Source organism: Monodelphis domestica, chromosome 1 (assembly GCF_027887165.1).
Source record: "Monodelphis domestica isolate mMonDom1 chromosome 1, mMonDom1.pri, whole genome shotgun sequence".
Taxonomy (NCBI): domain Eukaryota; kingdom Metazoa; phylum Chordata; class Mammalia; order Didelphimorphia; family Didelphidae; genus Monodelphis; species Monodelphis domestica.
This window is the reverse complement of record NC_077227.1, coordinates 90587908-90612151: the sequence shown is the minus strand read 5'-3', so window position 1 is coordinate 90612151 and position 24244 is coordinate 90587908. Positions and strand designations below refer to the sequence as shown.

Below are 24244 nucleotides of genomic sequence, written 5' to 3'. Positions count from 1 at the left end.
TTTCATCCCAATTTTCAATGCCAGGTTCTGAAGATCCCCTGAAGAGTAGTTTTCTAACAACTAAGTCTAGTAGTTTTTTCTACTCCTACCCTCAATTTCCACTTATTAAATTCTGTTGTTCACCTGAGGGCTCAGGTTGGATGCAATTTACCATAAGTCTATGTTCATCACATCCCCCAGATAACAAAATAGTTAATGTGGGAGACATGAAAGGATTTTAATTTGCTAGAAGTACAATATGAATCAAAGTGAGATGACTGTTCAAAATAATACAATCTTAGGCTGCACTGGTATTAGAAGTGTCTAGTTTAAGGGAATTAATAAATACCACTTGCATGTTGTATTGATCAATTCACATTTGGGGTACTGTATATAGGTATGAGAGTCAATCTCTAGGGAGCATATCTAATAAAGAACAACTAAGATATTTAGGACATATTAACAATTGAAGTAAGTCTAAAGAAGAAAAGATTTCATGGACACAGGACAGTCACTTTCAAATATCTGAAGAGCTATCATGTGGAAGAGAGAATAAAAACTTAAGTTCTCCTGCACCAGAGAGAAAAATTAAAGGATTGTAAATACTCAATAAAACCAAGTAAACAACATAATGTTTAAAAGCACCACGGGTAAAAGAACCAATATTATACTAAATATATTTGTGTATGAAAAAGAAGAACATCTAAACACATGAGAGGAAAATTAGAAATGATAATCTCTAATATCTCCCGACTCTAGTAATCTGGAGATTGCTAAATGGGAAGAGGAAGGATTTTACATTTCAGTCATGCATTTTAAAAAGCTGACCATGTGGGGGAAGCTGGGTAGCTTAGTGGATTGAGAGCCAGGCCTAGAGACGGGAGGTCCTAGGTTCAAATCTGACCTCAGACACTTCCTGGCTGTGTGACCCTGGGCAAGTCACTTAACCCTCATTGCCTAGCCTTTACCACACTTCTGCCTTGGAGCCAACATACAGTATTGACTCCAAGACGGAAGGTAAGGGTCCTTAAAAACAAACAAACAAATAAATCAATAAAAAGCTGACCATGTATTAGGGAACAAAAGCTTCACAAGAATAAAAAATAAAAAGTAGGAATACTGAAAGCATTCTTTATCACAATGTGATAAAATTTTATTCAATAGTCTTTGAAGAAAAAAAATAACAATCAACTAGATATTCTATTATGATCTTAAAGAACTGTAGGGTCAAAGAGCAAATCATAGAAACAAGAAAAATCTTATCCAAGAGTATAACAATGAAAAACAGACCAAAACTTCCAAGATGAAGCTAAAATAGTCTTTGGTGCAAAATTTATATTTTTAAATGCTTTCATAAGTAAGAGAAAAAGAATAAAAACAATGAACTGTACATGGAGCTTAAAAAAAAAACCACATCATAAATCAAAAACTCCAATTTAACACCAAAGCAGAAAATTTGAAACCGAAGAAAAAGATTAACAAAATTAGAAGCAAAAGAAATAAAACTTTTTCTGAAAGAAAAAAATCAAATAAAATAATTAGCTTATGACTTTTTAAAATCACAAAAAGACTAATTTTCATAAAAAAGGAGAATTCACAGTTGCAAAAAAAATCACAAAAACTCTTGCTCAATTATGTGCCAATAAAACTAATAAGAATAACTGTGATTTAACAGATGAGTGAAACAACTGAGTAACAACAGACAAACTTATAAAAATGGTATCCAAATTAAGAGAAGAAATATTCTCTAAATAATCCAGTATTAGACAAATTGAACAAAGCCATGAGTGAAATCCCTGCAAGAAACCCCAGAACCAAAAGAATTTAAAAGTGAATTCAATCAAATAGTCAATTTTGATATTTTTTTGAAAAAAAAAAGAGGATTTTAAAATTCTGCAATCCAAAATTGGCTTTGATATTGTGTAATTAGAATCTGTTACCCTAAAAACTACAATTCCCAATACCCCACTCTCCTCACATTATGTGCTGACAAAGGGAGGATATAAATTTGGTATAGCCCCACTTCTCACTCTCTTCTTCCTACCGGGACTTTGGTGGAGTAGGCTTTTTTAAATAGGCAAGGAGAACTTAGTTACATGGTTTTAATTTTGTTAAATAATTAAGTTTTTTAAACTTCTATTTCCTTTTATTACTTCTATTTCAAGTGATTATTAATAAACTTTTTAAAATACTTGGAGTTGCTGGATATTAATTTAAGTCCTACATTTATGGTAACCAGAAGTGGGGTTTAGAACCCTTAATTCTCTGAGTAAATTAGTTTGAAAAGAATCCACATTTCTCCTGCCATGGCTTTTTAAATTCTCTCCTCCAGGAAGTAGTAGAATCTCGGCCCGTCTGCCTTACTTTCCCCTGCTATTTCTGCTGCTGCGGCTTCTGCTTCCCTTATTGCCTGGGTGGTCTTGCCCTCCATTGCAGCCTCCACTGCTGCTGCTGCTGCTCCTCCTCCTCCTATTGCTGTTGCTGTTAAAGTATTAACCCCTCTTTCCCTTGCATTGCTATGACCTGAATGCAAAGCCTGGGTGTTTCTTTTAGGTAACAATCAGCCTCCTAAAGAGCTTTTACCATAGATGATGCTTCTACACTCTTAACTCCCTGTCCATATTGGCAGTGGAAGCAAGTGGCTCCCTGGTGTTTTTTACACATGGGGGATGGGGAAAGAAGGTTACTCTTCCAAACAGGAAGTAGATTTGCAACCAATTTAATAAGCAGAATTGCAAGCATAGCCCAGTTTTCTGCCTATCTCAATATGCTTCTATTCCGGGAGAGCATTACAGAGCTCCCACACCTCAAAGTTTTGGGGTACCTTTTCTTCCTATCACTCCCAGGTGCACCTGTCCTCGCAATTAGCTTGAGTAATCCCGAGATTCAGGAGAAAGATTCATCTCCCTAACCTCCTTGCCATTTTGCCCTGCCTAGTCTTTGCAACACATCCAATATGGGATTCATCCACACTATGCTCGGTGAGGGTATGGGAAACCCCAGAGGTGTAACCAAAGAAACCTTGATGAATGATGATACTGGGGAGGATAAAGAACCTTAAATAGTCTGGAGGTCAATTTTTAAGCCTTTTCAGACTTCATTGTTAACTCATTCAGTTTTGTTCCCCTCCAAATAGTGAAGATGTCTCTGTAATGTGGCCATTAGAATTGGAAAAAAAAATGACTCTTGAATTCAGTGCCTGTATTCTATCACATATATTGTATTTGTTTTGAGATTTAATTTTGTTTAAGTTCACATATTGACCTAACTAATACTATTTTGTTACAATGGATCACTTTGGTTATTATGTTTTGGCCACTAGCTATATGTTCTGTTACTATCTTTATTTGTACCTCCCCATATGACTGGACTGGAGAAATTATAAAGTCCATAAAAACTTGTATAAACCCTTTTCCATGGCAAAACCATAGGTCCTTATGGATGCTGAGTTTGTCACCAGCTCCATCAAGTTCACATGTTGCCTAAATGGTTTTTTTGTGCCTTTTTACCTTTGTTAATTGTCATATAGATGATGATGGATGAACTCCAAAGTGCTTACAATCTTTGGAGAATTTAATGACCTAAAAATTTAAATTAATTTTAAGGGGTCTTCAGAAATGATTTTTAGATATCTAGCAGCACCACTATCTGTGACTGATCATTTGCCTACCTCTTGAGTTGTTTGTAAGAAGAGGTAAAGGGTCCATTTAGTAGCTGAAGTGAAGTGCTATAGCACTATTATATTTCCCACCTCCACATTTATAAAAATGTAATGGATGAGACATATGAAGTGATTTTCACTATTGTAGCCCTCACCTTCACAGTGCAATGGATTGGACATATAAAGACATGCCTTTTAAGGCTGTTACAGTCTCATGCCAGAGGAGGGAGGTTCATCTGGAGGTGGTAGTTTTTTCTAGGGAGCGTGGTATCCCTTAATGGCCTGGGAGAGGGAGCATTTCACATGAAGCCTAGTAGCTTCTGAATGGTTTTTTATATTTGTAATTCTTCAGTTTACTCTACCCTTTTACTAGAATGATCTAAATTCTTGGTGACATTTTCGACGCAACAGGTTTTCATCAGCAATACAGAAGTTTGTGTTTTTTATGGGCTCTTCTGCCAAATTTTAGAATGATGGCAGTAACAGACTTTTAAAAAAAATGTTTCTGCCAAGGATGAAAGATTTGCTAGATTTGGAGAACTTGTGACAAGTATCCATGAGCTTTAGTGGCTATAGACTTATGTGAATCCTAATGATAGTGGATCTGTTTGTGATTGTCATTTAAATATGTTCTTATGATTTGGGGGATTTTGGTACTTCTTGAATGTGCATTAGCTGCTCTACTGTTTTGAAAAGCTGTTACTTGGTAAAAATCATTTGCACTCACACTGAATCATGGCCAAGTTAAGGAAATGGATCTCATTTTTGGGTGACAAACTTTTGCATTCTGTCGCTGTTGGGCAAATACATTATGTCACTGATTGTGAACTATATATTTTTGATTTTTTAAATTTTATTGTTTTTCCTTGTATATGCAATGAGATATTTTGAGTTGTTTTCTCTCATTTTTTGTACTTGAAGCACATATTACCAGTATTCATGGCTTTTTGATTTTGCACTAATTTAAGTTTAAAATATCCATCTGTTCTAATATAAATACATGCCCCAAAGCTTTAGACAATGGAAACCTGCCATTGATGGTTAAATATTATGGAACTTTAATTAATGATTGTGTCTTATTCCAGGAAAAAGAATCACAAAAGAGCGATTAAACAGTGCCAAGGAAGCAAAAGTTAATCTGCACAGTCACTACAAGTACAAGGTCAAGGAGACCAACCAATCCCAATGGGATTGATGAGAATCTTTACCAAGACAGAAGACTTAATTTTGGAGTTTGAGGAAGTGGCTGTTTGACAACATCAGATGCAGGATTTCCCCATGTCATATTCTGAAAGTACTTCAATTTAGCTAGAATATTGGCTCCCCTATCCCTGAGAACAAAGGTAAAATCAGACCAGGGAATGCTATTTCCCATTTGCTACAAAAAGCTAGTCCCTTTTCTGTCTTTCATAAGTGTGACAATTTGCTGTAGTCCTGGCTGCTGATTGGGTAAGTACATATTGCTGCAATGGTCCTCCAGGCATGTGGGACATAAACCACTTTATTGGGCCCTGATTCTAAGATCTGTTTTAGACTTATTATTGCCTACTCAGAATTCTAATATACTATTTAATATTGACTTTTTTCTTTTCCTCTATTTGGTTTTTTTATGTTTTTTGAGTTCCTTTTAACAACTGATTCACATACCTCAGCCATGTATCCCTGGGTGATCTGTATGTTGTCAACATCCGCCTCAGGGGGGGATTGTATAACTGTCATAAAATTCTAGTTTTATAAAAATGTGCCATGGAGATGCCTGTAGAAACTACACACTGCACCAAAAGATCCAGAATGAACTTTGAAATATAGCGAAATTGAACTGTGGGGGGTTGAATGCATTTATTTTGAATGTGAACTCTTATGCCAAAGGGGACTGCCTCCTAATTGGCTTTTTGTCAATGTGCTTAGCAAACATTGGTTTTGCTCTCTCCCTCTTCTATTTCCCTCTTATCTTTTAACTGTTATAGTTTCCTCTTAGGAAGTGCAATATTGCATGCACCTTTAATTAAAAGATCTTTATAGGTATAAGATAGTTATGTTTAAAGGACCCATTGGGGAAACTAGTCTCCCAAAGGATCACAGGGAGATGTATAATTAGAATCTGTTACCCTAAAAATTACAATTCCCAGCACCCCACTCTCCTCACATTACATGTTGGCGTAGGGAGGATATAAATTTGGTGTAGCCTCACCTCTCACTCTCGTCTTCCTATCAGGGCTTTGGTGGAGTGGGCTTTTTTAAACAAGTCAAACAGAACTTAGTCATGTGGTATTAATTTTGTTAAATAATTAAGTTTTTTTACTTCTATTTCTTTTTTATTCCTTCTACTTCAAGTGATTAATAAAAAACTTATAAAATCAATACTTGGAATTACTGGATATTAATTTAAGTCCTATAATATCGAAAGCAGGGAAAGGCAAAGCTTAAGAAAGATATAAACCAAGATTCCTAATGCATATTAACAAAATGTCAAAAAGAGTCTTAGATTTTAAATAATACGATCAGGTTAGATTTATATTAGCATTATAGGGCTGGCTAAATATTAAGAAAACCACAAACAATTTTTGTTGTTCTTCAGTTTTTCAAATTCTTCACAATCCCAATTTGAGGTTTACTTAGCAAAGAGCCTGGAGAGGTTTGTCACTTCTTTCTGCAGATCATTTCAAAAATGAGGAAATTGAAGCAAACAGGGTTAACTGCCTTGCCCTGGGTCACATAGCTAGTGTCTGAAGTCACATCTAAATTTAGGAAGGTAAATCTTCCTGATTTTAGGCCCAGTATTCTATCCATAATGCCACTTATGCTACCTATAAATTCATTAATAAAAAAAAATTTTTAAATTAAAACCACATAATTATAATCAAGATGTTAAAAGTAAGATTTTTTTAATCTAAAAATTCTAGTATGTCATGTAAGAGATTTGTCTATATCTAATATTTTGCCAGACCGCTTTCCAATTTTATATAACAATATAGAAAGCATAAGAATAAATGAACTATTCCCTAATATGCTAAGTAATCTATATATTTAAAACCAAGAGTAAAATTATATATAGAAGTTATACTTTTCCAATATCACAGGTAAAGCAAGGATTCCTATTATTAGTGCTAAAATTTAACAGTTATAAATTATAATGACAGCAATAAAAGAAATGTAGGCAATGAACATAAGCCAAGAAGAACTATACTCTCACTTGTGGAGATATGATGATTTATCCAGAAGAATCAACCAGAAAGTTCAATGAAACAAATTCACATAAATCATCAGCATTCCTGTTTATTACTAATAGAACCCAGCAGGAATACAATGAAAAAAATGCATTCAAAATAATTACAGAAAATATAAAATATTTGGTAATCTATTAGGATATACATAGAAACTACATTAATAAATTACAAAACACACTTCATGAACATACAATGAAAGCTAAATAATTGGATAGGTATGCTAAGCCAATATCATCGAAAAAACAATACTATCTAAATAAGTCTATTTATTCAGTGCCACATCAAACTTACCAAAGAACTACTTTAGAACCAGAAATTAGTAAATTAATCTTGAGGTACAAAAAGTCAAGAATCTCAAGGAAAATGGAAAAATTGGGAAAGGGAATTAGAAAAGCAGGAAAGAAACTACCTCTAGGATCTATAAAACAGAGGAAGACTTTACAACCAAACATCAGATAAAGAAAATTTAAGACAATAAAATGAACAAAAGGGATCACAGACAAATTATCTGGACTCACATAAATAAATCAATCAGTCTAAATAGCTGGGAAAAAAAGGGACAATTTTGATTCTATAAAATTAGAGAAGTTTTTGCACAAAACAAAGCCAATGCAGTTAAAATGAAAAGAAAAATGAAAATGGGGGGGGGGATATCTTTACATAGAGCTTATCTATGTAAGTGGATACTAAATTTACATAGATAGATATGTAAATAGATATATATAAAGCTAAGAAACAGGAATTGATGCAAATTTCTAAGAACAAGTCATTCCTCAATTGATAAATGGTCAAAGTGTGAAATGGCAACTTTCAAAGGAAGAAATCTAAGCAATCTTACAAAATAAGTGCTCTAAATACCATAATTAGAGAAATGCTATCAGAGTAATAACTCTGATATTTTACTTAATACCCATCAGATTGTCAAAGTTCACAAAAAAAAAATGACAAGCCGCAGGAGTTGAAAATAATATACTATTGGTATAACAGTGAATTGATCTAACCATTCTGGAAATCAGTTCAGAATTACAACCAAATAGTCAAACCAAACATTAAATTACACATATTCTCTGATCTAGCAAAACCACAATTAATGCTCTATACCTCAAAGAGATGAAAAAAATTAGAAGACCTACCTATATAAAAATATTTTTAATAGCTCTCTTTTGTAGTAGCAAAAAAGACAGCTAAACAAATCATGGTATATAAATTATTCTTATAAGAAATTACAAAATGGAAAGTTTCAGAAAAAAATTGGAAGGATCTTTATGAAATGATGCAGTGAAATGAGAAAAACTAGGAGGACAACTTATACAGTAACAGGTTTTTTTTTGTTTTGTTTTGTTTTGTTTTTTTAAGTTAAAAGACAAGATCTCTGACCAATGCAATGACAAATCACAATTCCAGAGGACTGAAGATGAAGCATGCTACCCACCTCCTGACAGAGAGGTGACGGACTCAGGATGCAGAATGAGACATACATTTTTGGACATGGCCAATGCAGGAATTTGCTTTGCTTGACTATGCATACTTGTTATGAGGGTTTTCCTTTTTTTCTTGTTCATTTGGGGTGGGGAGAGTTGGGAGGGAAAGAAAATACATGCTTGTTAATAGGAAAAAAAAAATTTTAAGTGCTTTATGAAGTTCATCTATACTCATGCCAAACATGTTATTTCTAAGATAAATTGTTGAATATCAACCCTTCTGCCATTCCCCAAATAAACTTACAAAAAGTGGAATGTTGGAGCACTCTTCAAGAATCTTATTGATATTAATCCTATTCTGAGCCAGGAATCTTGAGGTAAGAATCCAATAATAATAGTTTCTTCTTCACTGTCACTTTCTTCTACTTCAAGCCGATTTAGGCCCATAAACTTAAGCTGAAAGAATAGGGGGGGAAAGTCTTAATTTAGCCAAATGCTTAACTTACCAGGGAAAAAACCATTCCTAAGTCTGATTAGAACTTTATCATATCTCAGGGATACACATAGCTACAACATAGCAGCTAAATAAGTTTATGAATAGCCATGAAATAAATTGCATGTCGCATGAAAAGGAAAGCTTACTTATTGAACCTAAAAGAAAAATTAACCACCTAAGTCATAAACTCTTAGTAAGAAAGTATAAAGGTCTAACTCTTTAGCATCTTAAAAATGCTGTTTTCTAGCAACACAATGTGTACTAGATGTTCTTGCACATGTCTACCAATTGTGAGAGAATTCTTTATTGTGTATGCTGAGTTAACACTAACTTAAGTACCCCTACTTAGTAACTCACTAGGCTGAAGATAAGATGAACTCTCCTTTGTCTACTTTTGAATTGAATCAACAAAATATTAAACACTCTACTTGGTACTAGGTGAAAAGTCAGCAAGGTACTTAGAGAATTCACAACCTTATAAATTCAATCAAATTAGGAAACTGTGAACTTTTTGATTCAATCAGCCCGGAATCTGTGAATCTTTTTAATGAGAATTTAACCTTTAGAAGGTGAAAAGTTGATCCTACAGACACTGCCCCCTGGGCAATGCTAGACAATTTGGAAATTGTGATTGGCCCCTGTGAACAGGGGAGGGGACAACATGTCACCATAGAAATCAAGCCCTGAATAGTCTGAAGAGATTGCCTTCTGGAGATAAGTCTTAAAATAGTCTTCGAGGAAGCTTTGCTGGAGACTACGACTTGGATCATGGGCTTGGAACTTGGCTTCACATTGGACTCTGACTCTTGGATTACTTCGTTGGGTGAGTAAAAAGCGTACCTCTTTCCTAGCTTCTGGAGAGACTAGCTTCCATCTTGGAGGAGGCCTTGTGGTTACTCATTACTAGCCTTCCTGTTTGAGAGCTAATTGATCTCTGTCTGGATTAAGCAAATCCAGAGCAAAACATTTGATAGGATAGATAACTTTTCTATCCCCCCTCACATTTCTCTTCTTTATTGTTTCCTCTCTATTTGTAAATAAATTTCTGACTCAAGTTATAATAAATACTAGAGACCACATAATTTCACATAATCATCGTCCAACCATTAATTTAACCTTTACACTAGCTCAAATGTCAATCAACTACTAAGAATGTGACACATGTAAAACACTTTTCTGGTTGCTCTAAATATATAAAATCAATACTTTATGTCCTCAGACTGAAGATTATATCTTTGGGAGAGTCACAGATTCAAGTGGCCATTTTTAATAAGGCCAGTGACACAACAAATGAAATTTAATTAGAAAAAACAATCTTTATTTAAAAAAGGGATACCTACATTAGACTAATTCACTAAAATAGAACTCTGAATATATAGAATATTAATCAACAAATATTAACTGAGCAGCATGCATCATGCTACTAAGCAGTGAGGACATGAACATTTTAAGATCTGGTTCTTGCTTTGGAGTATTTAAGTAACCAACTTTAATACAATCAAAATGGTATCACAAAGTCAAAGCATAGATGTATGGTCAATTTTGTTTTGCTAATCCAAGAAAATTGGAGTGATTCAATTACATCTGAAAAAGGATATTATTTATTTAATTTTTCTAGATAAAGTTAAGAAAAGGTTCAAAGTATTCAGGAGACAAGACCAGAATCTTGAGGTCATGTCAATCTATAGGCTTTTCCCTATGTGAAATTTCCTTTACCCTATGGCTGGCCTATTCTTCCCTGCTGTTCCTCAAATCCCTAAGACTCAGTTATAATCTGCCCAGGCAAAAATCCTCAATCACAAATCTCATCTAATGTTCCCTTCAAAGTTCCTCCACAGCTTGGTCTGTGCCATCCAGAGTCTCTGCTTTATCAATGCCATTTCACTTTCTACCTTTATCAACATCTTTTGGCAATAACCAAAACCCCATTCCTTACCATCTACAACACTGACAAATCTCTCTCATGCCTTGGATACAAGGGGCCAGCAAGAGGAGTTGGTATACCCATTGCTCCCCACTGCTACTTGCAAATCCTCCCTTTGCCAATTCTCAATAAGCAACTTCTGCTACTTTGAAGACCATACCTTAAAATTATATTGTCACGTTCACAGCCTCATTAGGTCATATTCAATGAATACAAGATTAACAAGGTGTAAATTATCTCCAATCAGTTCTCACCAAAATCTTCATTCTAACACTCCATCTGAAACCTCTCCACCACTCTAATATTCTTGCCAAAACTACCCTTCCATTTTATCATATTCTTCTATTCCTTTTGGCAGTTTGTCCCTTTGATCTCTTGTAGACTTGGGAGAAAGAGACTTAACATTCTATGCACAAGTTGTATTCCACCCACCCACAACCCTAAAGGGATCCTCCTAAAAGATAGGGGCTTTGTCTTAGCTCTTGAACAATGCCTTATAATACCTAGAAGCTTAATAAATGCTCACTAAACAATGACTATTAGCATGCTTCATTAACATCGAAGAAAAGGTTAAATTAAGTGAGGAAAGTTCCAAAGCATGTTAGGTAAGGTATATATAAGAATTGCAGGCAGCAAGATAAGAGCCATACCAGAGAGGGGCTCTGCTCTACATCCATGGAGGCAGTCATCCTATTGCTGAGATCAGTGCTGTGATGAGATCACAAAAGAACTGAAGTAGCAGCATTTCAAGACCTTTGTCAAATAGTGACAAACACAGCAGAGGGAACAGAAGGGAAAGGGAATAGGCATTTTTATAACACCTATTATGTGCCAGGCTCTAAACCAATGGGGTGTCCAATGAACTACAATCTTAAGCCAAAACAAGACAGTGGTCATCTACTTCCTTTTACCTAGATGGACAACCAAACTAAACTTCTCAACTGTGTGTACTCCAGGAGGCCCCTGCAACTATTCTTGTGCTTGATACAATGAGAAGAATAATAACAGCATCTGCGGACAGGAGTATATGGAAGATTTCAATATTTACAGGGAAGCCCACGTTCACAAAGACTTTGCATCTCCATGACAGTAGCAAATACAATTCTAAATCCTGAGCCTTTGGATGAGTGCCAAAGCTCTGTTATATCCAACAGGAAATTATGTATAATTTTGATATATGCAAGACACCTTGTTGGAAGAAAAGTCTTTTAACACAGCATGTTGCTCTACTGAATCAATTTTTAAAAACTATCAGGAGTAAGCAGAACCTACATTCATATATAACATATATATATATATATATATATGTACACACACACACACACACACACACACACACACACACACACACACACACACACATATATATATATATATATGTATGTATATCTAAAAAACTGTAATAGTGATGTACCGGTAAAGGCATAATCTAAAGGGAAATATTACTTGTGAAAACTCATTTCCTTTTAAGGTCCTTACCAAATTTCAATATATGTATTCTTATTTTCATGTAAATTTTATAGAAAGGAAGGTAAATATATAGGTTGGTAGTTGGTACTGGGTCCTAGGATCATAGATTTGGAGATAGAAGAGAACTTAAAAATCAAGTTCGACCTCCTCATTTACTGAAAAGTTAAGTTGCCCAGACCACACACAAAAAAGTATATGAGATAGGATTTGAACTCATGGCCTCTGACTCCAAAGCCAGTTTTCATTGTACTATGTGATACATCTTGCCTCTGGTGGGGTGGGGGGAGGCTAGAAAAATTGTCTAAGATTTCCCCCCACACTTTTCCAGGGGGATTGCTCTCTTCCCAAACAGTCAGACCTACCACTTCCAGCAGATACTCTTTCTCTGGTTACATTGGATCTAGTCCAGCTGCTTTTGGCTGTCCTTATTTTTATCAGTACCTTTCTTACCTTTTCTCTACATCTATCTGAGGCTATGATGCTATAGTTCAGTGATAAGGCTCTTCATCTCTTGATGATGGAAAGAACTGGCTCTAACAACTTTTACCAATCTTTTTTTTTTTTAAACTCTTACCTTCCTTCTTGGAATCAATACTGTGTATTGGCTCCAAGGCAGAAGAATGGTAAGGGCTAGGCAATGGGGGGCCAAGTGACTTGCCCAGGGTCACACAACTGAGAAGTGTCTGAGGCCAGATTTGAACCTAGGACCTCCCGGCTCTAGGCCTGGCTCTCAATCCACTGAGCTACCCAGCTGCCCCCAACTTTTACCAATCTTTTGTCTGTTTTCCTACTGTCCTCAGGATGACTCTACTTAGTTGGATCACTGTAACAAAGCTCATTAAACTGGTTTTACCATATCCTGCATGTTTTTAAGAGGAAATATTTATCATAATCCAACACTGTTCTCTGTAAGACTTAACCAAAAATTTCATGTTATAATCCATTGTTTTCCCAAAATTCCATATATCTCCACCTGGCAAGTATTTGCTGATTAAGGCACTTTATTATTTGGTATCCTTGTTTTAACAATTAATTTATATTGGTTAAACTTTGGTGTGAAATTGTAACTGAGTCTTTACTTCTTTCCACGTCTTCTGTCCCTCTTCCCCCCCTGCTTTTTGACCAACTTGTTACAGTGAAAGCTATTAAGTTGTATTCCATTTTTATGCTTTCATAGTTTTGTATTCATTTTAATGCTTTTGTTTTGTTTTTTTTTTAAACCTTTCTTCCATCTTAGACTCAATACTGTGTATTGGTTCTGAGGCAGAAGAGTGGCAAGGGCTAGGCAATGGTGGTTAAATGACTTCCCCAGGGTCACACAGCTAGGAAGTGTCTGAGGCCACATTTGAACCCAGGACCTCCCATCTCTTGGTCTGGCTCTCAATCCACTGAGCCACCCAGCTGCCCCCATTTTAATGTTTGCTCTAACAAACTCATAGTCAGACTATACAAAAACAGCTGATTCAAGTAACTCCCACATCAAAAATGCATTGTTTCCTATTAAAACATAATTAATAGTGATGTTAATTGGTGTTTGCCTTCCCATTTTTCTAATAAATACAATATAAAGGCATTAGGCTTTTATGTAGCCTAAGTCTTCTGCTTCTATTCCTTATTCATTTCTCACTAGTTTGCAATTCAGTCCCCTCCATCTTACCCCCTAAAACCTCTTCTTCCTGAAAGATCATTTTAGCACTGAAATTCATGCCTTGAAAGTCCCTGCAGCTCCTCCTAGAACCTCCATTTAAGAAGGGTGCCCAGATCAACTATCATTTCATTCTTGCTTCCTCAGCAAAATACAAACTGGAATCCTCCATCATGCCCCCAATCAGAGCGCCTAACTCCTCTTTTCATTGTTAATTTGCCCTTCAGAATGTAAACTACTTGAGGACAAGGATTGTCTTTCTTTTTGCTTGATTTTGTGATTCTAGTGCTTAACACAGTACCTAGAATAAAAGCATTTAATGTTTGTTGATCAACATTTGTTGTCTAAATTATTTCTGATCTGTATTTTCCAACATTCTTCATCATCCTGATCTATTCCTATCACTGTACTTCACCTTACCACCAAGTATCCGAATATATGTTAAGATCCTCAAAATCAAATCCAGGGTACAATTCTTACCTCTTTATTCTGTGCAATAAATATCTGTGCCTAATACGCAATTACTCTACTTATTACAAATAACATGCAATACCCAATGAATGGCCTAATGAGAATTTCTTGTTACCTTTGGATGCACAATAAAACTGAATCCTCTATTTACTTCATTCAAAGGGGAAGTTCTAAGCCATCTTTGGCTTTAGCTATTTTATTTTGCCTTCTATTTTCATTTATAGCAAGACTATAATAGCATGCCCACATATTGATTACTGGACAAAGACCTCATACTTTGAGTACCGGCAATATATTTAATCAACTATTCATTATGTATGACTAGCTTATTCCTCAAACACAATGCCTCACTCAGCTCTTAAAAGGCTATAGCAGTATAAGCTCTGGCTGGTTCTAGTATGTGGGACAGGCTTCAAGTTTAAGTCAAGCCAACAGAATGATTATATGCTTTCTGAAGCCCAGTCTAGTTAAGTACGGAGAAAGGCTCATCATTAGTAGTTTGGCCACTTGGTGATGATTTCTTTAGTTATGGAAATTCATGAAACAAAGAAAAATATAAAACAATCTTCAATCCCATGCAAGCCATTTCAGGCTCTACAGGACAGTGGCAGAGTGATAAGAATTCTTACTTGAACTGTCTATAAATTTTAAGTAAGCTGTCTGTTTGGTGGGAGTCAATCTTTTGAAAGAAGTCAATTTTATTAACAGATTATAATTAAAAATAAAAGGATCAAAGTAGGGAACTACTTAGGCTGGATTTGAATTTCACCCTTCCACAGAGGAAAAAATGGAAATTCTAAATAACTTTTGGAATTCAACCAGCTCCAATTTCACAAAGAAAAAAAATAGTCTTATTTTTTAAGTGTCAGAAACCTTCAGACATTATGTTAAAGCAATACATATATCTCTATGATTATAGTAAATTTCTAATACCCAAGTTATTACATACCTAACTATTAGCTCCATGCTTGATTCCAATGACCATCAGCTAAACTTAGTGGTTTATTTTTAACCAAGTCTTTATTTTTAACCATGAATCAATGTTAGGAATGAAAGTTCTAGATCATTCCCAATAATCCACAAAGTCTAACAATTGACTTATTTTTCTCCTAATCACTTATTTATAATAATCACAAAAGTCACAAAGGAACTGGAATATTAACACTTAAGTCTGAAAAAGAAAGTAATTTTAAAATCTTTTCAAAATCTAGTAAAGTGAAATAGAGGTTCCTAAAATTCAATGGCTTTGAACTTACTAAATCCTCAGCAAATGATGAAGGATCAAATAAAGTCATATCAGAGTGCAACTGATTTGCTTTTTCTTTACCCAAGTCTGAAGCCAAAACAAGAAATTGGGCATCTAGGGCTGCTTCTCTTGCTTGAGACACTGTGCAAAAGAGAACAAAATTATCAAGATATAAAAGAAAGAACAGCCAAAGTGTCTGAATTCAATATATATTAGTCATGAGAATAATTTTACCCGTATTAATTTGTTGCTGGACTTTTTCACTTGGGATATGATATCCCTAGAAACTAAATATTACCTTTCTCCTAACCAGATATTCCATCTCTGCTCTCTGTACAAGGCTATCCTTCTGTCAAGAACATGCTCCATCTTCATTGCTACTTTTAGAATCTTTCCTCTTAAGGCTCTACCCAGGAGCCATTTCCTTGATGAAACCTTACTTGATCCCCCCAGTCATTAGTATCCTCTTTCTGAGGATCAACAATCTATAGCTGGAAGAAATCCTAGAAGCCATTTAGTCTAACACTCTCATTTTACTCCTGAGGAAACTCAGGCTTTGACACCTATGTCACACAGGTAAAACCTTTGAAAGGTGGGATTTGAACCTACTTTTTTGTGCCCAGAGTCAGTGTCCTTTTTTTCACTATCCTATGCTATCTTTTAAATGGCTTTCTATTCATATGTACACAGTGTTTAAAATCCTTTAAGGGTTTATTTCATTTTTTATCTTTACATGCCTATCATTTCACACAGGGCCTCACACAAAACAGATTTTTTTTGCACTGAATTTCCTAAAACAGAATTCTTATCTCTTTACCTAAATAAAATTCTTCTTTTCCCTATTTCTGTTAGTTATTATTTTACAAGCCATTGAGACTTAATTAAATCTTAGTCATCTCTGATTATTTTCTCCTCCCCTATATCCAGTCATGATTATTACAATTTATATAGCATTAATCCTAAGTGATACAAAAAAGCACAGGCTTCAATCAATGTTAGGCAAATTGCCAGGAAAGTAATGGGATATTACTGAACTGTAAGAAATGATGATAATGAAGAATCCACACAGCCTTGAAGATGTATGGAAATGATGAACAACAAAGTAAGCAGAGCCAAGAGAATGTAGAAAATGATAAAGATACAAGTAAAACAATACTGAAAGACAACACAATTCAGATCAATACAATAACCAACCCCTTCTTACAAAGCTCTCCTTTTGACAAATTTGAGATCAGCAATTTGAATATAGTTTTGCCTTCAAGTAGAGTCATTTTAATATTCCTGGTTAAATTTAAAACACAGCATTAGTAAAAGCTCACTTACCTCTGTTAAAAAGCTGGTTGGCTTGTTCAAGTGCATCTGTTAATTTGTTGCTTTTTGAACTCAGCATATCTTCCCGTTGCTCTATTTTAAAAATACATACTTCAGAAATTGAAACATTTACTAGTATATCCTTGACAAAACTCAACAGCTATAGCAACTACTTCTAAAGGTCCTGTTTCTCAATGTTTCAGAAATTATCATGAAGATCTTTAACTTGACACAAAGGTGGTTTACTGTTTTAAAACAGTCTAACAAATGTAGGATCCTTATTCCTTTATATTCTGAACTAATTTTTTTTTATATCTAATGAGCTCACCCTCATATAACTAGCCTATAAAGGGTATGTAGCATGTAGTCTGACTGTATCAGGAGTCAGAAGTACCAAGTTCTTTTTTTAAAAAACCTTTACCTTCTCTCTTAGAATGAATATGGAGTGTTTTTTATAAAGCATAAGAATGCCAAGGATCCAATTAGGGTGGAGGGTAAGTGATTATTTGAGCCCAGGACACTTCTAGTCCCTAGGCTTGATGCTCTATCCACTGTACTACCTAGCTGCCCCAAAAGAACTGAATTTTACTCCAAATTTTGCACTTTTACCACCTTGGTCAAATTACTCTTCATTCTGGGTTTTACAAATGAAGAATGGGGACAACTTTGCTTTGAGAACATTTTGGAAAACAAAATTTAAGGCATGATTTGCATATGGTCCTAGCCTGTAATTTCAATGGGGTAAGGAATTCCTCAGTGAAAAAAAAAAAACAAAAACTCTCTCTACCAATGTAGACTAGCAACTGTTCTGCAACTTTTAATCTCAGAGTTACCTGGGACATTGAGAATGACTTGGCCAGGGTCACATTGCCTGTAAGAGTGAGAGGAAGGGCTTGAAACCTCTTCCAGTCTCAGAAGTCAGTTCTTTGTCCATTATGTTCTGTTTTATCTACTTACATAATAGGGCATTAACACCAATATCATGATGATGATGATTATTTTTTTTTTTTGATGATGATGATTATTAAGTAAACAGCACAATCCTCTTTAAAAGAAAAGGGAAATTTTGTATAGTACCAAGTGCTACATCAAAGTACACTGGGGAAGAAAAGGTCCTTTGTGACAGTCAATTCTAGCCTCTACATCCCAGGAAGAAGACTAAGATTCAGAAGGGTGAATGGCTGGTCCAAGGCCACATTGACCAGAAGCCAGGCTTACCTTCTCTCCCCCACAGGCTAGTGAAATCTTTTCATAGTTCTCCACTACTTCACACTCTCCTTCTGCCTTTTTGGTGGTTATTTTTTGAGATCCCAGTACTATATACCCTTTGTTGCCTTTCTTTTTAAAAACAACCTTAAGCTGTGTGACTTGGGCAATTGCTAGCACCTCCCAGTCATCTAACTTGGAACCAATAGCTCATATCAATACTAAGACAGAAGGTAAAAATTTTAAAAAGACAAAACAAGGAATCCTAAAAGGTGCTAGGAACAAAATCAGTAGGCAAGAGGGAACAAAAATAGCATCTCACATTTATAAAGTACTTTCTTCAATAGTCCCTATGAAGTAGTCAATTATCAACTGTATTTTGGATAGAAAACAGTTCAATTATCAAGCATTTATTAAGTGTCTGCTATGGACCAGGCACTGTACTGAGCCTAGATTTAGAATTTAGTTCAAGAATTACTGCTTTTAAAGATGAAAAAAGAGCATATGAAGTGTCTTACTCAGGATGACATAGATATAGCTACTGAGTTCAAATTCATATATCTATGTGACCCTGGGCAATGCCTGCCTCAATCTGCTCATCTGTAATATGAGGATAATAGCCTCAATCTCTGCTGGTTGAGAAGATAAAATGAAATGTTTGCTTGTAAAGTGCTTTGCAAACCTTTAAAGGCAGGTTTAGTCATGTCCAATTCTTCTTGACCTCATCTGGGGTTTTCTAGGCAAAGATACTAGAGTGGTTTGCCATATCCTTCTCCAATTCATTTTACAGATGGAGGAAAACTAGGGTTAAGTGACTTGTCCAGGTTCACCCCACTAGTGTCTGAGGCCAGATTTGAACTCCCTAAAATTAATCTTTCTGATTCTACGCCTACTGCTCTACCTACCACACTACCTTGCTGCATATTATTAAAAGCTCATTATTATAGTGATTCTGGGTAGAGGTCAGCTATTAACCCCATTGTACAGATGATATGGGGCAGCTAGGTGGTAGGGATGGAAGAGTGCTGGGATCAGGAAGCCTGGAGTTCAAATCTAGATTCAGACACTATACAGGTGTGTGACTCTGGGTAATGGCCTGCCTCAATTTGCTCATTAGTAATATAGGGATAACAGTATCTACCTCCCACAGTAGTTGTGAAGATATGTTGGTTTGCAAACCTGAAAAAATATTTATTAAATACATACTATCATTATTATTGTGATTCATTAGTTGTGAAGATGGTAGGATGGTGGTTTCTAAAGCACTTTACAAACTCTAAATTTTTATTGCTGTGACTCAGGGTGCTATTAATCCCAACGGACAGACGACTAGAGCAGGGGGGAAGAGCTCTATCTAGTTAATATGTTCAGAGTTCAAATCCAGCCTAGCTGTGAAACCCTGGGCCAGTCACTTGAGTTTTTTGCAGTGAAAAACACTGTACATAAGCCCCCTCCCAGAGTAGCAGGGGGAACCAAATGAGTTGCTAATCGTAAAGCGCTTATTAGCACACAGAGGGAAAGAGCTCCTCCTCCCCCTCCTCACGGAAAACCCCTCCCCGTCCCCTTCGCTCCCTACCCTACTACCCCCGCTCACGCTGCACGTTGTGAATGAGCTCGCGGTACTGGTGACGGATCAGGCGCCGATTGCAGTCGTCACCCTCCAGCTCGAGGTTAGGCTCCGAGGCTCCGGGGGTCTGGCAGGTGTCGTCCTCCGCTGTCTCGACGCCATCGCCCCGGTCGTCCATTCCCTGGCTGCGCTGTGGAGTCCGGCAGCCACTTGCCTCTCGCGGAGCGGGCGGGAGCGAATCCCGCTGCCTGCTGGTGCCCGCCCGGGCGGCCCCGCGGCCGTAGTTGCCCGACATGGCCCCGGACCCACTATTTCTTCTCTGAGGAGAGTAACTGTTGGCAACCTGCGGGGGGAAGAGGGGGAGGGGAGAAAGATGGGCTGCTGCGCGTGCGCAGCAGCACCGGGTGGCTTCCCGCTTTCTGTATTAGTTAACTTATCTTCCTGTGCCAAATTAATGAAAGACGGACGGTGGCCCAGAAAGCACAAAATGCGTTTGTTTTCTAAACGGAGACAGTGGATACAACACTCCTAGAGCTTCGCTTTCCTACGCCTGTGGTTGTGTCCTGGAGGCTTCTCAGGATAATGTTTTTCAAATGCAGAAAATAAAAGGCATGTGTTACAATGGAGGTGAAATACGGTTACCAGAATATATATAATATATATATAAACAATTTTACTTACTCCAGATAAAGAACCTCTGCAGAGAGGGAGGAGTTTGCAGGTCACATCCCATGCAAACACCCCAGGCTGGTGGCTTCTTTATTTTGCTTAGCAACGTGCGCCCCTCCCACCACCTATTTTATGTCTTCACCTTTCTTAAACAACATGTGGATATCCAGTAATTTCCACATTTTATCCAAATAGAATTAAGGATTTATTGCATTGTTTATAACATACTTAAATGTAAAATAAAATTGCATCCCAAAGAACTGATTAAATCCTTTTTGGAAATATCAGTATCAGTTATCTTTATAAAAAAGACAAAAATTTGTGATGAATAGGCTGTTTTTCAGTAAAACAAACAAACTTCTTGTTATTGGTGGTATTGCTACTAATAAGTCTTTTCCATGAACCACTGTAGTGATATCTTGTCATTGAAACAAACTAGCAGTTTGTACCTATTTTTTTAAACTTTTTTCAATTTAAACATTATTTTATTTGGTCATTTACAAACAATATTCCTTGGAAACAAAGATCTTTTTCTTTTCCTCCCCCCCTCCCATCACCCCTCCCCTAGCCAATGCACGATTCCACTGGGTATCACATGTGTCCTTAATTCAAACCCATTTCCATGTTGTTGGTATTTGTATTAGGGTGTTCATTTAGAGTCTCTACTCATTCATGTCCCCTCCATCCCTGTAGTCAAACAGTTGCTTTTCTTTGGTGTTTTTACTCCCACAATTTGTCCTTTGATTGTGGATAGTGTTTTTTTCTCCTAGATCCCTGCAGAATGTTCAGGGACATTGCATTGACACTAATGGAGAAGTCCATTACCTTTGATTGTACCACAGTGTATCAGTCTCTGTGTATAATGTTTTCCTGGTTCTGCTCCTCTCACTCTGCATCACTTCCTGGAGGTTGTTCCAGTCTCCATGGAATTCCTCCACTTAATTATTCCTTTTAGCACAATAGTATTCCATCACCAACATATACCACAATTTGTTCTGCCATTCCCCAATTGGAGGGCATCCCCTCATTTTCCAATTTTTGGCCACCACAAAGAGTGCAGCTATGAATATTCTTGTACAAGTCTTTTTCCTTATTACCTCTTTGGGGTACAAACCCAGCAGTGCTATGGCTGGATCAAAGGGCAGACAGTCTTTTATCGCCCTTTGGGCATAATTCCAAATTGCCCTCCAGAATGGTTGGATCAATTCACAACTCCACCAGCAATGAATTAATGTCCCCACTTTGCCACACCCCCTCCAGCATTCATTACTTTCCTTTGCTGTCATGTTAGCCAATCTGCTAGGTGTGAGGTGATACCTCAGAGTTGTTTTGATTTGCATCTCTCTGATGATAAGAGATTTAGAGCACTTTTTCATGTGCTTATTAATAGTTTTGATTTCTTTGGCTGAAAACTGCCTGTTCATGTCCCTTGCCCATTTATCAATTGGAGAATGGCTTGATTTTTTGTACAATTGATTTAACTCTTTATAAATTTGAGTAATTAGACCTTTGTCAGAGGATTTTGTTATGAAAATTGTTTCCCAATTTGTTGCTTCCCTTCTCAATTTGGTTACATTGGTTTTGTTTATACAAAAACTTTTTTAATTTGATGTAATCAAAATTGTTTATTTTATATTTTGTGACTCTTTCAAGTCTTGCTTGGTTTTAAAGTCTTTCCCTTCCCAAAGGTCTGGCGTGTATACTATTCTGTGTTCACCTAATTTACTCATAGTTTCCTTCTTTATATTCAAGTCATTCACCCATTCTGAGTTATCTTGGTGTAGGGTGTGAGGTGTTAGTTTGTACCTATTTCACCTAAATAAGATGTGAATAGCAAATAGCAGTGAAATTTATATTACTTTGTTTAATATAATTCTTTATTATCAGATAATTCTTTTTTCATCCATTGTGTCAACATGGAATCTAGGAATCCCAAACTTGTTACCTAGCAAGATCCATTTCCTTTTGCAGCTCATTTTACAGATAACATTTATATATACATGTATGTGTATGTATATATGCATATGTACATATGGAGAGAGAGAGAGTACATTTTTTAAAAAAGTATTCATCAAATCTACATTTCAGAAGAAAATTTTTGTTATAAAACTACTTTATCATCACTAAAGAAAAATGATCATTTCTTCTCTTAGCTAACTCTATGAAGCACTTTGACACAAGAAAACTAGGGTTTTAGAGCACTGTAAGTGACCTATGCTCTACTCCAATGTCACATAATCTGCAAAGAAATTTCCTTTTAATGGATTTATTAGTAAAGCTGATTACTCTTGAAACAACTTGAAAAATTGTGTAACTACTGATTCATATTTCTCAGTATAGTGAAACATAAATAATGATCCCTCTGAGACATTTTTTCCTAGCTTGAACTTTTACACTAGCCTCAGGACAACTACTATTTTCAGATTCTAGGGGTACCTCTGGTTCTACATTCCTAAGAGTTCATGAGCACCCCTTAGTAAGCTTTCCATTAGTTCTTAGCAAAAGCATTCACTCTGACATAGTAAAAAACAGTCACAAAACATTTCCTTGCACAAATCTGAGGTATACTCCCCCACAATTTCAAACAGAATGTGGGGAACGAATAGGAACAAACTTTGAGTACATTGGTGGTGAGGCACACACATGTGGAACATGTTTCTAGGAAAACTCATGATCTTGTGGTACAGGGATCTGAGGTTGTTTTTGTCCTCACACTACTCCCTCCTGGGGAAAACATCTTTCCTGGGTGAGCCACTCCATTGGGTTCTCTGGGTCTGCTCTTCTCCACTACCAAATTCTCAAATAACAGGACTAATTTGTCTTCAAATTCATGGTTAGCTCTTTTCTTTGCTGCTAAGTGTCTTATTAACTGAAGACATTTCCTGCCTGGAATGCTGCTCTTCTCTGTGTCTGTATCTCTCCATTGTCAGCAACTGTCTCTGCTCTCTGCTGGGAATTATTCAGACTGACTTGGAAATTTAGCTTTTGAAGGGTCATCAGAGCAACCAATGGAATGGCCTGCTTGAATTCAACTAAGGCAAAAAATTGTTCATGCTTTACATAGAGAAATACAGGACATATGTATATTGGTACAGCTAATAGTTCTATTCCTTCCTTTCTGTTTCTAGGTTATTAGATAAACCATGCTCTTTGGATTTGCATTCCATAAGGATCACAGACAAGTGATTTGAACTTGTTGGTTGTTGGTTTTCTTGTTGATTTTTTTCATTTATGCCTCATTCTTCATGACTCTATTAGGAATTTTCTTGGCAAAGACACTGTAGTGGTTTACCATTTCCTTCTCCAGCCCATTCAACAGATGATAAAACTGAGTCAAACAGATGATTTGCCCAAGGTCACACAGGAAAATAAGTGTCTAAGGCTTGATTTAGACTCAGGAAGACGAAGTCCAATGTTCTATCTGCTTCATCACCTAGCTTCCCAGAGTGGTTTGCTTCTTCCTTCTTCAGTGGAAGGATTAAGCAAAGAAAGGTTAAATCATTTGATCAGTCATATAGCTAGTGAGTGTCTGAGCTGAACTCAGATCTTCCTGACTCTAGGTCCAACACTCTATCCAAAGAGCCATCTACCTGCCTCTGTTCTGACTCATATCATAGTAAATCAGAGTCTAGTTCTGCTAGAAAGTGAAAAAAGAAATTGACATGGGCTAACTACTGAAGTGTGCTCTAGATGAACCAGCATTCTAAGGAAGCAAAATCCTTATGCATTATGGAAATGGGTACAATAATGTAACATATATGCCTCCTCAACAATTCAGTGATGCACATGGTAATGCAAATATCAATAATATGGAAATAGGTCTTGATCAATGACACACGTAAAACCCAATGGAATTGCACGTGGGCTACGGGAGAAGAGAGGGGAGAGAAAGAACATGAATCATGGAACCATGGAACCATGGAAAAATATTATGAATTAATTAAATAAAAA

The 24244-nt window shown here is 36.3% G+C and overlaps 1 protein-coding gene across 2 annotated transcripts in view; it reads right to left on the bottom strand.

Moving 5' to 3' along the window:
- Positions 1-24244, bottom strand: part of NSMCE4A (NSE4 homolog A, SMC5-SMC6 complex component) — a 48149-nt gene that overhangs the window by 11436 nt on the left and 12469 nt on the right. For both annotated transcript variants that reach the window (XM_007478867.2, XM_056803161.1), the window contains 4 exons: positions 19652-19967; positions 16864-16944; positions 15551-15681; positions 8593-8744 (listed from right to left, as the gene is read on the bottom strand). In XM_007478867.2, the coding sequence (XP_007478929.2) occupies positions 8593-8744; positions 15551-15681; positions 16864-16944; positions 19652-19919 (632 nt within the window). In that variant the 5' untranslated portion in view covers positions 19920-19967. The remainder of the gene's footprint in view (positions 1-8592; positions 8745-15550; positions 15682-16863; positions 16945-19651; positions 19968-24244) is intronic.